At 33.1% G+C, this 18,687-nt stretch overlaps 1 protein-coding gene across 4 annotated transcripts in view; it reads left to right on the top strand.

Moving 5' to 3' along the window:
• The window catches only part of LOC134541882 (endoplasmic reticulum metallopeptidase 1-like), a 72,307-nt gene extending 63,499 nt beyond the window's left edge, over nucleotides 1-8,808 (top strand). For all 4 annotated transcript variants that reach the window (XM_063385600.1, XM_063385599.1, XM_063385598.1 and 1 more), the window contains exon 14: nucleotides 444-8,808. In XM_063385600.1, the coding sequence (XP_063241670.1) occupies nucleotides 444-605 (162 nt within the window). In that variant the 3' untranslated portion in view covers nucleotides 606-8,808. The remainder of the gene's footprint in view (nucleotides 1-443) is intronic.
• The last annotated feature ends 9,879 nt before the right edge of the window (nucleotides 8,809-18,687 follow it).

Below are 18,687 nucleotides of genomic sequence, written 5' to 3'. Positions count from 1 at the left end.
ATTCAAGACATCTTGAAGGTAAACTTAAGTAATTTGAAGATTGTTTTGCTTACAATGTAGGTCCAAATTTTAGGTTGCTATGATGCCTATAAAATGAATATTATTTTCTTTGATTCAGATAATAATCAAAAGAATTAGTGAAGTCAAATAGTAGCCCAATCCATCAGTATTATTATTATTATTTTTGCAATTTCTATGAAATGCATTAAGGATGAAATTTTATTTTGTAATATTTTGCATGCTTTGGCAGTATTGTTGTGGCTTCCCTAAAAAGTGGAAATATCAATAAATGATAGATCTACAGAGTAGTGGAACTTTAAGTAATGTTACTACCGGGTGGAATAAAGTTCCAATATCCTGTTATTAAGAATATATATTATAGTCATCGGGTACCCAACAAATATACGACAAAAATAGATATCAATTTGAGTGAATTCTGCTAGGTACCTGATAAAATGAACTACACGCTGGACATCGCTGTGACCAGCCACTTCCTGCACGGACCTCACCAAACCTCTGGGGAGTTCCGCCGCTTCATGTCCAAGTTCCCGTCGTGGACCGTGACGAGCGGCTGGGTGGCCACCTACAAGTCGTGGAAGTTCTGATGCACCTGTAGTTCCTAGTGGCTCCTTCACAACTTCTTTTGGTTTGCTCAACACAGACCTGTTGCAGTTTTACGAGTAGGGGGTGCGAGTTATGTGGGTGGATGTAAAAGATTCTTCTGTTAGGTCTTTTATTTTTGAAGTGTAAACGTTAGGTACAGAAGTTAAAGGGAGTCTATTGTGATACAAGAGAATATATTTAGATTATATTTGATTTTAGTGGAAGGTACTGTAAGTATATTTGTTATTTTATCTTTCTTTTTTTTTTTTTAAAGAAAAATGTTTTGTTACCGGAAATCATGGAATACTTAATGCAGTTGTAGTATGAGTGAAGTTCGTTAGCTGTCATGAATTTGTTATTAAAGAGTTTTGTAGGTAATGGTATTGTTTAGTGCTCAAAACAAGACTTTTGATAATTTAGTTTATAATTTTTACTTCATGTTTATAATGTTTACTTCATAATTTTCTTTTGTTAAGTTTTATCGTTATATTTAATGGATCTAATATAGTATAATTATAATAAAGTGCTCTAGTATAATTAAAGTTTATCTGTAGTGCTATCAACTTGGAAATGTTAACAACGTAGCATACAAATAAAATGAGTTTTGGCAGTGTAATAAAAGTAGAAAATGATCAACTCTCTTTTGAATGCACAAACTACAGTGAAATTTATTTCTGTATAATGCATGTTACCTTTAAGCTGTATGCAAAGTTAAACTGGTTTGTTAAAAACTATAAAGAACTAAAGTTTAAGAATTTTTTTTTTTGTTGATAGTCCTTGAAATAATTGTGTATAGCATGACAACTGAAGTAGTATTTAAGTGTTAAAAGACAGGGTGAGAATGTTTCATATTGTGTGATTTGATTTACATACCTTCTTGTAGGTATGTATTATCATTTCACATTTTAGTTTAGCTAACTTGAGAAGAGTCTGTATGTATAAAGCCAGCTGGAATCAGATGAAGCACTAATAGCCAGTTGCACTATTAAGAGTTCAAGCATAATGTTGTTCCATAAACTGGTTTGATTGTTGTTGGACCACATTTTCTGTCACTCCATAGTATTTTGAGCTAAGTTCATTTGAAACTTTGGATAAAACAATTGAATAGGCTGTTCATAGTATTGATCTCGGATCGACATAGCACGAGCAGGCATGTTCGTAGTCTATTATTATCAGAGATAAATTATATTAGAGAATGATTTACAAAAATTCTAATTGTCTAAAAAAAATTTTCCCAGTGTTACAAGCATTTTAAAGTACCTAGATATTGTGTGTTTAAAATGCCTATTATTTAAGTTATACTGCCTAAATAATGTTTTTTTTTATTTTGTCAATTAATTTTCATGTTAAATAGAAACTTTGTTCAACAAACATATTTCTGATATGTATTTTTCAGTCATTAAAAATTAGCAGAGACGAGGCAGTGGCCAAATTGGCGGCTTGTGGCAACCTCGTCGATAAATTTCTTGGCACTACACAATAAATTGTAGCAATTTTAAATGTTTCCAGCCCACAAATAAAAATACTCCTAGTTTTTCTTCTACACTGTGGTCACCAGTTGCTGCAGATTGAATATGTATGATATCTGTTAACTAGTGCAAAGATTGTGTGGCCCCAGTATGCATTGGCATGTCATAGTGGGCTAATTCTTGGGCTAAGATAGGTAATTGGATACGTATTTGGATCAAAGAGTAGAATGGTGCAGCTGGCCACAATTGGTGCAACTATACTGTTATAGTTACGAGAAACTATGTTGTCATGTAAAATAATACTTTAATTAGTTTAGTTGGCCTACTTTGAAAAATATATATATTTGTTTTTTTATAAAATTATCAATATTCCTAGTTTGTGTCATTTCCACGTGAAATGAAAATATGCTGACCAACAATGTGGCCATTCAACGTGACGAACAAATTGTGTTTGTTCCTCCATTTTAGAGGAAATGTTCACAGTGCAGAGTCAAGTGCATGTTTTTGACAGGGCTGTGGTCCTTTTATTTTGGATTATAGCCATCAAACATGATGTGATCTGTAATAGGACCAAATGAGTGAGTTTGAATGTAGTGTGAAACCTGTGTGCAAATTAATGAGCTCTTAATTTTCAAAACTAATATTTAATTTAGTTAATGCTGGTGATTTTTGCTAGTCATGAATAAATTTTAGATACAAATACATTGTTGCCACATATACTTGGATTTTTTTTCACTACCTGAGTTTGACTATTTTCTTTGAACGAAGAAGATAAGTTTAGTCTGTTTCATGTTCATTTCTTTCCCATTGTAATCAAGTGTTTAAAACATTTTGAAATTAAAGGGAAAATATGAAACTTTTTTTTCCCCTTTGTGTGATTACTTGTTCATTTTTTTTTTTTTTTTTTTTTAATTTTTAAACCATGATTTAAATATTTACTTTAATCAACAGTATCTGTAGTACCTATTAAATGGTGCTAGTTTGGCTCTTTTGAAAAATAATAATTTATCATAGGAAAAACAAGAAATATCCTACCAGGTAACTGATATGAATTGCACAATGGATAGAAACATATCACGAGTGCATGTTCTCAGGTGCTGGTATTTATAGACAGAGAGAAAACGGTTATAAAAATATTTGGACCAGCTTCCCTCTTTTAAGTATGTATTGCAATAGGTGTCAAGTTCCGTGTGAGAATTAGCCGGTCAGCCTTCAGTTCAACTGATGAAGCCATAGTTGATGGAGTGGTCAGATCACGTCTCCCCACCAAGGCGGGGTCGAACCGGGAATTTTTCGCTAGTGAGGAATGAGTTGGATTTGCAGTAGGCTGGTGAGTTTTCTCTGTTTATTTCCTTCTGTTTCCCCCACCCATTCATTCCATCGATGCTACATTCTCTTCTCTGTAATCTTGACACTGATGATGAGGTGTTGAGCCCTAGTGCAATCATTTTATTTCATCTCATCTCTAGGGACAAGATTGTTTGGTGAATTGCGATAAAACCAAATGTAACACTGAAAAGCGTGTTGATGCACCATACAACACCAAAATGAAAGTTAATACACTGTATAGCTCTGAAATGCAACTACTGTCATGAAAGTAAGTTATGAGTTAATATAGCATTTTTCATCACATCACAAAAATATAATAATAAAAATATAAAATTCAATGAATCCAATGTATTTAGCATGAAGTTTTTAGTTTACAAGAATGTATGTACTAAGTAAATTGGAAAAATTTATTTTATTCTATTTTGATCTTAAAATTTACTCATTTTTACATTATGATGTTTATACATTGTTCAAACAAGTGCTTGTTGATTTATTTTTAATATTTTTTTTTTTATATGTCAAAATTACACTGTTTTAGTTAAATAAGTATCAGAAAACATTTGTGTATCTTGTGTTCAATAATATGCCATCTCTATGAATAATAAAACTGAAATCTATTTTAAAAACAAAATTGGCATACAAGTAAAACCATAAAATCTTGTCTTTGCTCATGACCAGTAGCAATACCAGATACTGTCTGGACTGTAATGCAGCATGACTTTCATGTAATAAAAAAAAGTATGAAATATGCCCAACATCTTGGCTTCTACCCTTGAGTTTTTCTTTGCTCTCGGCTTCTAGATTAACGAGCCATTACTGGTATCATGTTTTATTTTTTCCTTATTTTAATTTTTAAAAGGAATTTTATGTTACTGGTTTCATTTTCATTAATTGTTGCTTAATATTGCACCAACATCATGTATAAACATGCAAGATGAGTAAAACATTTGCTAATGCTTTGACTGCAATGCATGTTGAGTTGTTGGAATAAAATAATTTTTGATATGAATGTGCAAGACATCTACTCCAAAATGAAGTAATCAATCTGCATGCATTTGTTATTCCAATTGGTTATATTAAAATAAGTTAGAGGTGTGCCATGTTCAATCACATATCAGGAAATAATAAATTTTCGCAATCCACTTGTGAAATACAAATGCAAGATAAAGTGAATTTGGGATCATTGATTTGAGTAAATTTAGGTGTTATTTTGGTTTTACGGTAATCAACCATAAAATCTTGTTCTGTAAATTTTTTTAGAAACTATTAAAACAATGAAATTCTAAAATTGTATTAATAGTAGACAAAAAAAACAAATATAAATACAAGCAAAATAATTTAAGAAACTAAAATATCAGTTATTTAATGAGAATTAATTAAATTTAATTGAGAATGGTGTGACCACAAGTATTGCCACAGTGTTTGTAAGCCATAGCTCACCTGGGGTTTTCATGATGGTGATTCTGTGATGGTTCCCTATTGCCTCCACTGCATGGGGGTGAAGGGAACAACATACCGCCCAGTCTTGGGCCCAGGAAGGGAATTTTTCACAAGTATAAAATCCTCGACCTGGCCCATCATCCTACCTGGGATGATTGGCTCGCCGGCCAGAAGCTTTAACCATTGAGTTCACAGGTCGGATGTCATTAGAAAGGGGCAGGCATTTATCTCGAAAACATCTGAACGCCCATTAGACTGCAGTTTCTTTCTTGTAATTTGCAGCCTTCTGCACTGAATAATGGTGACTGGTGTGCTGGTAGTAGACATGTACCTGAAAGAAGCGCTACCAATCACGAATAACAGACGAGGCTACAGCCTGAGTTTCTCAAAATTCTTCGCAAAAAATACATGCTCCTACCAATAAAATAAAAACCTTCGATTTGCTATTGTATCGTGCTACTGAGGAAACTGGTTGAACCTAACAAACATCACTAGGGTGTATCCACAAAAATTTTTGCTTTCTTACTGTAAGTACCAGCCTGCAAGTACTTGTGTTCATATCAAACTTTTAATTCATTTATTATTTTTCATTTATACTCAAGGGTAAGGTTATATCTACTTATCAATAGGAAGTTGATAATATTTCTTATGGACGAGTTCGGCTCGTGGAAAGTTTTAGCTGGTGGGTGCACCTGTGATCCGTCTGTGTGACTTGTTTGCTGTACGTTAATGTGAGAATCGTGATTCATGGTAAATTGCTGCTCTAAGAAAAAAAATGGTAATTTTTATTATGTATATAAAGTACGGCCATACTGGTTTTTGTGATTGTGGGCTTTAAATAATAACTAGTGTTGTGATATCCATCATTGAGGAGCTAACTGGCTATTGAATTGCCATTTTAGCCCCTTAATTTATCAATTGTGTGACCAAGTTAGGTCCCAAAAATGTTTTATCCACTTAACTTATAGTATCTTTTACATAAAAAATTGAAAATTTATTTCTTTAAGTTTGTAAATGCTGCCAAGCAAAGTTCAGTAAATTTTGTGTACAATAAACATGGTATTTTTTTTTTTGTTTAATTTAATTAACATCCAATATATATATATATATTCATTTTGGTTTATTTCATGTGAAAATATTTAACTTTTTTATCATATGAATAACTAATTGTTACAAATTTATATTCTTTAAGAGTTTTACTGTTGAGACTGTTACCATCTTGAAAATCGCCACTGAAAATAATCTTATAAGTATATCGCTAAAATATATTGGGAAAAGAAAAATTGGTTAAAGATTTTCCATCATAATGCAATGTGGCCATTAAATTTTTTTTATTTAAATTTTATAAAATTAATATTTTTCCAACAATTATCATATTCTTGCATTTTCATTCGGTAATAAACACGACATTACATTATGTTACACAGTATAACCAAAGATTCTGTCCTCGAAGCGACGATGAAAGGACTCACGTTTGCCTCGTGGGCTCACACTGATGACTCCGGCCAATGGATTCTAAATAAATGTTCCAAAACATTTCCTAGTTGGCGGTGCCCAGATCACAGCCATGAAATTAATTTCTCAAAACAACATTAATTATTTGAGCCATCTCCCAACTGCGATCTTTCGATACCGCGACCACAAGTACCAACAGATGATTTCGCTATCTCTATCCACGAAGGGGAGAGGTGGTCACATGTTGTAAACACATAATCACAAAAAAAATTTTTTTAAATATCAGCCAATCATGGCACACATTTTATAGTACGTAAAAACCATTTACACACGCATAATATGGGACTTTTCCTTCTCTGTCCTTTATAATGTCAACTTCACAATGTTAACTGTCCGAGTTCCCATGCTCGGCAGGGAACATACCCGTTCCTGTCTCTTTCTCACAACCTCTCTCTGTGGCACAACACTTGCACAATACAAATGATGACAACACTATCTTATAGACTACAATAGAAAATACTTGGAAATTACTACCTGGTACTTCTTAAGCTACAACATGCTGAAATTAGTAAAAATTACTTTTAAGGTTTTTCATCTAAATATATAAATGAGTTATCAAAAATACTTTAATGTAAACTATGATAATTTAAACCTATTGCTGACACACACACACACACACACACACACACACCTTCAAAAAGGATAAACAGCTGTTATTCACTTAAGACTTAACACTATGTAACAACGAAGACTTATTTCTGATTATAGAAACATATTAACTTTTTAATAAATTTTTTTAATAAGTTTGGAGGGTTAAGAACTTATGATGCTACAACCTTAAGTATGATAAACATCCGAAAAAATACAAAAGTATCTTAAAATGTATACATAATATACCTATGCTAATTTATTTACTTAAAATCATTACTCTCCACTTTTATAAACACATTATTAGAAATATGAACAACTAAAATAAAGAGTGTAGGAACCCCACAGACTCTTCAATACGATGATATACAATATTCCGTCAGCTCTTAAATGAAAATAGTTTCACCTGCTATGTAGCAGTACAGAATAAAACAAAGCATTACCAAAAGGTTGAAATAAAAATGTTTAATTTTGTAGAAAGAGACAAATATTATAATATAGGACATATTGGAGCTTCGTAAAGAATAAATTGCTGCACAATATCTGGCACAGTTCTTGTAATATGATAGTTCCTCACAGAAAATGTTACCCAGCAGTCAAAAAGAAAATAGTTCAAGTAAACAAAAAATTTGAGGCTTAAAAGTTTATTTTACAGTCATGGCACAAATTCACAAAAATATTTGAGGGTGTAAGTGTAACGGGAAAAAAAATATTCTGGTTTATAAGTTGAGAGATTAATATTTTGGGTCTCCAGATTATCAAGTTAGCATGCAGCCCTGATAATAGGAGCATGAATTAACACTCCATAACAACCAAAACCTAAATATTTAACTTGGTACTGTTTTTAACACGGCTTAAAACATTAATGAAGAGTTAAGAACTTGCATTGAAAATTTTCATTGAGATTTAATCAGGCCATTATTACAGTGAATAATTTACAGTAAAGGCACTAAAATGAAACTATCTTATATTTTTAAAGATTAGAATGACTATATATGATAGTTATCAATCTGGGTTAGAAATAACCTTACCATGGAAAGTAGCACCTGCAATTACTATCACACACAGCTGTATTACTGCAATCTGCAGCAAGGTGGAAAGCATATCTCATGAAGGGATTACCGTAATTTTAATTTTTATAGAGCAGACTATATTTTTGGCATTTAAAATGTGGATGGCATGTGATGGTTAAAGTTTTGGTTGTTCCTCCCTCCCCCCCCCCCCATATGTATTGTACTGATAATATCCTACCACACTTCATTTTGTTGACTCTCCATTATTTGGGGAGCTGTAGATTTGTACAGTGTTAGTTTATATAATATAATATAGAAAAAGCAAATTTTCTGCAAATGATAGCTTACAATTTCAGTGTTTTTGGCTATTGTATAGATGAAAAAGGTAGCTTAGTTATAGGAAACTGTGTATTATAGATTCCAACATTACCAGCATGAAGTTTTGGTGATATATTAAAATGATATTGCTTTGTAATTGATGAATCTTTATCTTAACTTTTTCTTGGAAGCCTGCAATTGCCATTGGTTCCATTTGGCAGATAAATCCAGTGAATTGCAGGACCTTACCGACATGTGAATCAATGTTGATTTTGACACCCAATGCAAACTTCTGTAAGTTCTAAATAGGTTGCCCGTGAATTAGTATTTCTTTTGTAACTTGTGTGCCATTGGTTAAAAGCCAGCAAAGGCATCAGACTAGAGTTTTGAGTTTGTCTTGCAATTAAGATCAGTTTACTAAATTTTCTGTCTCCAGAGCAGTAATATACCTTTGCAGCTGTAATTGTTAGTATAGCTTTTTTATTTGTGCAATTACTTCTGTAAATGCAGTGTTGTAATCCCAGTAATAAATTTAACAAACCAATCACCATGAAAATTGATAGCTGGGTTGTTGGAAATGCACAAATAAAACTGTAACGTGATCAGTTCAACTATTTCAGAAAAGACTGATAGTGCCAATTTGCATATTGTACAATCTACGTGTGTTAGCTACTAACCTGATTTTATGGTTTAATTACAGTTTTTCATTTGTGGGTTATTTTAATAAACTTAACCAACATTGTTTTCATTGCAAACAATTTTTTTTGTATATGGTGATGGTCAAAATTAGATTACATGATTTGTTCACTAAATTGAGTGAATCTTATTTTACAATGTCATTTAGTGCTAAACTGTTTAGTGGCTAATGCAGATAGAAAATGCCTGAATGTGATTGGCCAGTGTAGAATATTGCATAAGAAAATGAAAACAGAATGATGCTTCAAATGATTTTTTTTTGTGATATGTGCTCTGATTGGTTTGTTGTGGGTATCATTAAAAGTATGCATTATATTTGCTGTGGTTATTTTGTGCTGTGATTGTAGATGGCCTTTTTGCTTTCCTGGTTGGATTTTGTAGTGTGGATTAGTATGTCATCAGGTTCTGGAACGTTAAAAGTTGTTCAGGATGTTCCAACGGATACACTAGGAACTAGTTTTTTTTCTCAACCCTTTGTATACAGTACTTAGTCCAGCATATTTCAAACTTTGAGTGAGATGGATGTTTGTTCTGCAGTGTGTGTATATTGTAATATCTGTCATTGTTCAGTGGTGCATATCTCAGGAATAAAATAATATTGTGATTAGTAGTTTCAGTCAGCATAGTGTTAAGTAATTCCAGAATGAAGTAATTTTCTGAGTGGAACGGCAATGTGTAACCACGGTGCTGCCATCTGTGGCGGATGGCGCGATGCAAAGTTCACAAAGCCAAAGGGAAACTTTATAATATTAACTGTTCAATTAATTTTAACAAGATGGGCAGTATATTAATGAAATTCTTGGTTGAAAATCATGTCCACAGCTGTAGTTTAGTATATTTTTCAAGTCTTTTTTCGCTTTTATCAGTGTCATTTCATTATATAATTTAACCTTATGAATTTGCTTGTTACAGAGGTTAAATGTTGCACATATCTGGCAAGTAGTAAAAGAATTGCTCATATATATATATTTTTTTATTTGTTGTGCTTTTTTGCTACTTAGCATGAAGTATTGGTTGATAAGTTCCTGTTTATGTTTTTTGTTGAAACTTGCACCTCTTTTAAACTTTGCTTTGGTAAGCAAGTTTTTTATAGTAAATATATTTTAATCTGAGCTCCCTAGGCAGATAGTAGGTATGTTAGTAAGCAAGATAATGTTCCCTGAACAGGCAGTTTTTAGTAACGTGAAGTTTCATAAATCAAGTACTTCAAAGATTTCAATATATTTTACTTAGATATTAGTTAGGTTAAATGCCTTAGTACTAACTAATATTTGCCATTTAGAATAGCATAGCTATTACAATACTGTAAATACAAAGTACTAAACCTTTTTGCTTCTAGATATTTAAAAGTCTGTGTCCTGGAAATATTTTATATTATTTCTGTCTGTAACAAAATAATGCTTAATAAACTATCACTTGCTTCACAAACAATTTTTTCGGTACTATTTTATTTTGTGATTGAGTTTTCCTCTGATAGGTAGGAAATCTTCATGTTACTTCAGTATTTTTATGGTTCAAGTCCATTGTATTCTTTCTTGCTAAAAATATGGACAAGATAACTTAATATATAAGGTTTATTCTATTGTTACTGTTGAATTATGAAGGCCACAATTATATTTTCATATTGGAAATGCATAGTTAATTGTGTGCAAAAAGTAATTTCAACTGCTTAGTTTAATTTTGCACAGATTTTTAATTGTACAGATTTATTTTGAATTGTATTTTAACTAAGCTTAGAATGACTTCCTAGGTTGGGATGATAAATGATTTTTTTGCCCAGTAACCTATGGCTTTATTTTCTTCTAGGAAATAGGCACTTAAGTGATAGGAAGAGCTGTATAGAGGAGGATTAAAAATTGTATCACACTTTGTTGGAAATAATTTCTACTATAGTTTTTATATTTATTAATATGTAGCATTGTGTTTTAAATGCCAAACAGCTAAAATATTTTCATATTACTTTCACATGTCATTGAATTGCTCAGGGTTCTGGATTATAAATTTAATTTTATGTGGCATTTTACTAAGAAGGTGTAAATACGTTAAAAAAATAGTAATAAACAATTAGTAATGTTTTTGTAGTATGTATGTGAAAAAAAAAACAGTTAAACGAAAATGCTTTTGTGTTGTCAGTTATGTTACAACTATGAGGTAATCCTTACCAACCACATGACTTATTAAAAATTTGAACTATTTTGGCATGTTGAGTAGCAAAAATGAATCGCTATCCTGTTGAATTATAATCATAAAAATTATGTATAAAGTTTGTATAAATTTTGTGTTGAAATAGTGTGATTTCAATGTTCTGATAGTTTTAATATGCTTGATTTAACCTAAGAATTAATTTTTTTAGTTCACTAGTCATAAAATTTAAATGTACTTTTAATGTTTTGGCTGTAATGTTAATTTACTGTGGAGGAAAAATTCAGGTCGGGTCAAGACTAGTTCTTTATTTAAGTAAAATGCAGCTCTACTTGATTTGTGAACATAAAAATACAGCATTCAGAAGGTTCACTACACTGTGTTTTAAAAATGTTAGCCGAGTAAGAGCAGGTATTTTTCATGGTACTTACATCATAACTGATTTGATTAGCGATGTGTTATGGAGAGGACAACACATTGAGCTCAACTATTTTTTAAACCATTCAGTTACACCTCCTTATATTACATGTGTAGTTCATAGTCATACTATTAGTGTACTAGGTGTACGATTTGAAAAGATACAATAAAAATTAAACATGTAAAATCATCCACTTAACTCAAACTAAAACAATATTATGGATTGAATAGTGTATTTCTTTGGGAATGTTTATTATCTTCTCACAAAGCGAATTCGCAGACGGTCCAACAATGTGTTGGTATGGCCTTGTTTTAACACAGTTTATCATTCAGTTCCAGCAAGGTGCATAAAGTTATTAAGCTCTCCTGAAAAACTTGCTTTTTTGTCACCTAGGCGGTATCGTTTCATAAGCAACAACATACTAAGCGTTTTTAGTATCTTACTCTTAAAGTCCATTAGCTGGTCTAAAATTTTAATGTTTTAAATTAAGTTTGTTGTAGTTTTATTTTAATCCACTTAAATATATTATTAGCATTTCATGATGAGTACCATTAATAATTGTATTATTTGGATATTTACTTTTTCAGTCCACTCAACATTTGGTATGTCAAAACTTGTTCCTTGACAAACAGTGGTTTAGCTGAGTGTGTTAAGTTCGGTATTTGTAAACCATTATTAATTTTTGTAATTTTTTTTTCTTTTAATTCTTTAAGAACAGAGTTGACAAATAGATTATGACCATTTACCCAGTCAGTAATATTAAGTTAAGATCCCAGATTTTTGTATATGGCTCCAATTTTTTTGTCAGTGCTGGCCTTTTTATTTTAATTGTATGTTTTTTAAACCTAGTAGTGTGCAGATTTTCCAGAAAGAAGTTTTGAGAAACTTCTTAAAATATCTATCGACAGTTGGTAAGGGTTACGGTTTTGGGCTACAAATACATATATATTTAATTACGTAGTGTGTATAGTTTTATTGATGAATGCATTTGCCTGTCAATTCTAATTAAAATGTTTCATTCCTCCGATGCTTTCAAACAGAACACCAAACATATCCAGAGTAATGTAAGCAAGTTGTTGTTTTTGGAGCTGAGTACATATGTTGATATTTAACAGATTTTATGTGAAGTTATTGTTAAATTGTATGATCATTGTACCATTTTATTTGTGTAAGTGCGATAAGACAGAATTTTGGTGTGTTTTGTATTAATTTTTATGGGATAAATAAACGCACATGCTTTGGAAGATAAGCGTTGCTTTTGTGTGTGTGTGTGTGTGTGTGTGTGTGTGTGTGTGCGTGTGCGTGCCTCTCTATCATGTTCCATCAATGTCAATCTATCAGATTGAGTCAAAATCCATACTGTATAAGTTGTAATGGTTCCTTTACATAATTGTTTTTATCAAATTCTAAATTATCCTACTTCATTAGTCAGCTTAGGTACAACTGAAGAAATAAGTTATTAGAGCATTTATTATGTCAAATCTGTTTTGAATAATTTAAATTTAATTGTAAAATTGCATTAAGCTGGTTTACGGTATTATTAATCCAGAATATGAGTTTTAGTGTGAGCTTTGTCAGCTTTGATACCCAACACTCATTGTATTGTTTTTGAAACCGTGTGTTTTGTTTTGACTTTTGCAGTGTTGAAATAATTACTATCAATGTAATGTTATGAAATACAGCTATCCTTCACAGTTCAAATAACGGATGGAACAGGAGATAGACAATGAAAAATATCTTTTTTAAGGAGCTGAATGTATTAGAACACTTTGGTAAATAATAAATCTTACTCTTCATCTACAGGTAAGGACATATATGATCAAAAATTTTTCTATTTTGGATTTAACTCAAATTTAAAAGTGTTCTGTTGAATCATACTGGGAAAAAATAAATAAATAAACATTTTTTACACATCACTTGGTTATTTTTGTAAAAATGGTTACGAACATCTAAATTTGCTCACGATTATCAGGTAAATGAAACCACAACAGATTAGGCCATAGTTTTCTGAACAAAAACATGTCATAGTCAGTATTAACACAAAATTGAGTTTTGCTTGGTTTTCAGAAAACTTTTGGTAAGTTTGGCATGAGAGAATGTCCAGCTAAGGCATTATTGATTTCGGAGCATATAAATCACTTGATGGCAGATCTAACAGAATACAACTAGTTTCGAGGGCCACTTGCGTTGCCTTACCTGTACGTCCCATGGGTTCAGCAGTCTCCAACTCCCGTGCCCGATGCCAGTTTCAAAGTTGGTCCGTCATGTTGGCCACCTCGGTCGTGTCAACATTCTCGGACGCATTGTGAGAGTGAGAGCTGGCTCGATGTGACACAGCCGGAATTCATGTCTCGTCAGCTATGCCGACATCTTGCCTTCTCCATCTCCTGTGGTGCGACACAGGCCGAGGTAGGTACACGTTCGCTTGGAAGTGCTCAGTGGCTCCAACAGCAATTACTTTTCCAGCCATTCTTAGAGAAGTGCTGTGGTAGGTCAGATCACTTGCCTCATCCACAGGTGTCCATTTTCATTCCTGGAAACATTGATTCCAGACATGTCTGAACAAGTTTGTTTCATCTGGATACTCCATTTGTTAGAAACAAGATTATATTATTTTATTTTTAGCAGCCGAAAATCACAAACTTTTACAAAAACTGATTCTTTTTTTTTATTTTAAAGAGTACAGTGTAATGTACTATACTGAAAATAATTTATACACATTTTACTGTGTTCAATAATATGTACCTGTATTTCAATATAATACCTACTACAGGATACTGATAAGTTCAATACTGTATACATATGTACATATTAAAGTTTGGCCTACATTACGTTGTGAACCATTTTGTTTTTTATTTTAAATACCTGTACCTACAATAGTGTACTGCACATCTAGATTTTGTACAAATACGAATGCCAAACCAATAGTGTCTAAAAAAAATTTTTACAACATACACTTTCATCATTTCTGGCCCTCTGGCTATTTATAAACTGCCTTGTGATATCTGGATTTTTCTCTATCCGGATCAGCCGGTCGCCATATTAGTCCGGATATACGACCGGTGTTACTGTAATTGTTTTTACTTTTATGTATTATGTTTATTTGTTATATTATTGAACAAATATGAAACTTAATAATTTTGACTAATATATATTGCATTTTTACAATATAATAATTTTGACTAATATATATTGTACTTTTACAATATAACTTTTAATAAAGCATTTTAATTATTAGGAACAATAAAAATATATATATATATATTTTTTAAATGTACTATCATAATGTATACCTGAGTTGCTAATAACAGTTGCAAGATAAAAATTTTTGGTAATACATTTTGGTACAAATTTCCTGCTAAATAAATTACTTTTATTGAATTAACTGTATTAAAAGACTGTTTTACGAGACACTTTTCGGTGTTGTTTCAGTTTTATCCCAATTCACCATATATTATTGTCCATATCCATTGTTCTCCACCAATGTACTAACACCTCATCCCACCTCACTATTTTCACGCTGGCCAGAACGACAGAGCTTAACCTCAAGTAGGGCAGCTAGCTCCTACAAGAGTTAACCCCCATTCCATCCATGCTGACACTGGCCTCTATGGGAAACTACATGTGGATTTTCATTTTCTTAGTTTAGTGGTATGTTAGTTCTTGAGATTAAATTCTATTAAAATTGACTTGGCTTACATGTTCAAAATTAAATTTTTTTTTGTACTGCAAGTAAAATTTTATCCAACTAAACAATCAAATCTGAAGAAAAATAATCCCCTTGTATTATGATTTTTTTTTCATGTAATGCCTATATATGTTGACATTCACCTATCAGAATATTTGGACATCTGAATTGTCTTCATTACACATGAACTTTTACCTCTCTTGACTACTAGCCATAATTTTTGCCTTTACATAAATTACCATTAAATTAAAGTGACAAATGATAACATTTACTAAATTACCATTTTAAGCTGTTTGGAATATTCAATTATTTATAAAAATAAAATTTTGTAAGTTATTCTGTCCTAATTTTTTATGAGGACATAACTATTTAATAAGTGCACCTTTGAAACATTTTCATAAAAGTTGGCTTGAGAGCTTTCCTTTCCCTTTACACATGGTTTAGTATGTTGAGTGAAAAGGAAATGCTGAATTTTCTTGCATGAAACAATGCTGGTTTTTGCATGTAAAATTAAATTCTTACAAATATTTTATTTCTGGCCTCAGTGATTCGAAACCCAAGTTCAGCACCGAGGTAAATGTTGCAGGAATGCTTGCCAAAGAAAGCTAAAATCCTTTAAAGTTTCATGCAGAAAAATAATAAGCTAGTGGTTCAGAGCCTTGTAATAATTTTTTTTTAGTACAACTGTTCAACTTCTGGTGCAGGAAACATTAACTACATGAATGGTGGTAATGATAATTATGTTACATGGGACTTCACAATCTGGTTGTAACTGTGGGTAAAATCTTGGAACATGTTATTAGGGTCTACTCCATTTTATTGTTCATTTCCTCTTGGCCCTTCTTCATTTTACTCATATTTTTCGACTCGGCTAGGAAAGCCATTACATGCTTAAGCTCGTCAGCAGCCATTTTTCTTGCCTACATAAACACCAGTCTGTCACTATCACTATTGCCCTACGATCTTCAGTGTAGTTTGACCTACGAGTTAACCTAAACTTTATTGAAAACTAACACTAACTTTACTACAACCACACTCAACTAACTACAGTTCCTAACACTAATTTTAATACCAAAAATCTAAATTATAATTATTTTTTTAAATTTCCTATTAACTATTCCTAAATTATTTGATTAGAGCTATCCCACTTCTGACACCAAACTGTTACAACGTACTATATAGGGAGAACTGGGTTTGTAAGGGATAGCCCAATTAAGTTTTATTACATACTAATATTTACATTACTAATAAATAATTGTACTTAAAAATGTCCGATCAATCACTGGCACTTAAAAGTGTTTATTCTCAAGTCACTCAATGTCTGTCAAGTTTCACAGTTCGCACTCCTCGCTGTTCGCCCCTTGCCTCGAGCCTGTCCACACACAGTCTCGCGCCACTCTGTCACACACGCTCGGTCCCGTCGCTCCGCGTAGCGCCTCGCCCTCTTCGCCGATGTCGCACTTCCCTTCACTCGCGGTACTCTCGGAACTGTCGCGCTTTTGATAACAGTGGGTCGTCTTTTCACAGTGGACGGGAGCGACTGCGACATGTCGAGTCATCCCGGACCGACCCGACGCCCGAAAGATCCAGAAAGGCGGTGTTTATTCATGCCACTCCGCGCGGCGACCCGCGGAATTCCCAAGGCCGCTTAGCGATATATAACAGCGCCGAGGAAGGGGGGAGGGGGTGGTGTGGTCAGCCGTGCTAATGCGCGCATGACGTCAGTGGCCGTGTGATACGCCCCGGGCCAGACCACCGCTGGAGAGCTCGTTCAGGTATGTGGCACGCGTCGCGGTTCTGCTTCCCAGTTCGTAACAATGTAAAACCAAGCTCATTTACAACCTTGAGGTTAGCATGTTTAAGCGTTAGTTGGAGTATAGCGTGACCTCGTAACCTACACACACTCACCTAGCACATATCTTTGAATATATATACTGTATAGAAGTCGCCAGCCCAGGTTAAAATTTCTAATACGGTTTTGAGGTAGTTGGTTAATTCACCGCCGCAATCGCCACCATCTCTAGGGCATCAACTTGTGGTGGTCCCTAGCGGACAAGTGTCGAACTCTTCAAACACCCCTTCCCCCTACCGTTGAACGACCTTGAGCTGCAGTGAATGATTGATGGGTGCGGGGGATGACAGCGGGCGACAATGCTGCGCTCTAACGTGTAAATAACAACTAAGACGATACAGGGCGTTACGGCAGCGCACTGCAGCGGTGAAGTTCCCAAGCTGCTCATCATACGCTTCTGAAAAACGTAGAGTAAATCCTATCCACTCGCGACTTCTATACAGTATATATATTCAAAGCACATATTCAACTTTGAGGCTTGAGAGGGTAGAAATTTTTCTCTTAGGTAATTACTTGAGACTGATATGTAACACTGGAATTTAAAGTGTGCATTTTCAGCACATTTAAAAATCTCATTTCTTGATGCTTTGAACACGTAAAAAAATGTGTGTGTATATATATATATATATATATATATATGTATATATATATATATATATATCTTAAGAATATTAAAAAAAAAAATTTTTGTCGTAAATTTGGAAAACCATTACACTAATGCAAACGTAGCATTATTTTTTTCCTGCATAAAATAGGAAATGTTTATTTCTATAAACTTTCAGTTTTGAACTTTTCAAATGTGTGCAGCAATTTAATTAACGAACCAGGATAAAACAGTTTATCGATTAAAAAAACTAAACTGAAACGTTTTAATGACATACTTTTTTTATACACCTGCCAACATAGCTGTTCCAAGTTCAAATCTTGGAATATAACTTTTTGTCCCTGCAAGAGGAAAGGTAGCAGCTTTGGTAGCAGTGAGCTGGCAAGCCTTACCTGTGTTCCTGGTTGGCTCGAATATGGTTTACAAGTAAAACAGACATACCACATTACACCGTGCCATGCCTCGCTCGTCCTTCACTAGATAGAAGAATGCGTAAAACGAGCGAGAACCTGGTCTGGCCATCCTCATTTCAATTTCCCCTGGCTTATTCCGATAACCACTCCGGAGACAAATGCTGAGCTGGTTCCTTGCCGCAGGACATGACGGATCACTTCCCCAGTTTTCTTAACTGTGACGATGAACAGGGCCGCAGCCAGGATCCTGTGAAGGTGGTGGTTTGGTTTGACCTTTATATCATTTTTTATGAGAAAGTTTTCTTTATAATTGAATTATAAAAGAAAAAATGGTTGCCATACTAAAATCCCGGGGAAAGTGGACTTCAGAACCGAAGACGTTTGTACACAGACATTTAAGCAAATATTTGGCTTGCGAAAAGAAAACTGGACTTTTTTAGTTTGTTTTTTATTTAATTGTTTTAATACGTACTTTGTTATTGAGTCAATTATTTTACAAATTTGCCATAAATATTATTAAATACACGAAACACTCATGCCATATTTGTGCGGAAAAAAAAAAGTTTACAAAAGCAGGAGTGAAAACCAGACTACTGTAC

This window comes from Bacillus rossius (assembly GCF_032445375.1).
Source record: "Bacillus rossius redtenbacheri isolate Brsri chromosome 4 unlocalized genomic scaffold, Brsri_v3 Brsri_v3_scf4_2, whole genome shotgun sequence".
NCBI lineage: Eukaryota > Metazoa > Arthropoda > Insecta > Phasmatodea > Bacillidae > Bacillus > Bacillus rossius.
The sequence above is the reverse complement of the archived record's forward strand: the minus strand, read 5'-3'. Positions and strand labels throughout refer to the sequence as shown.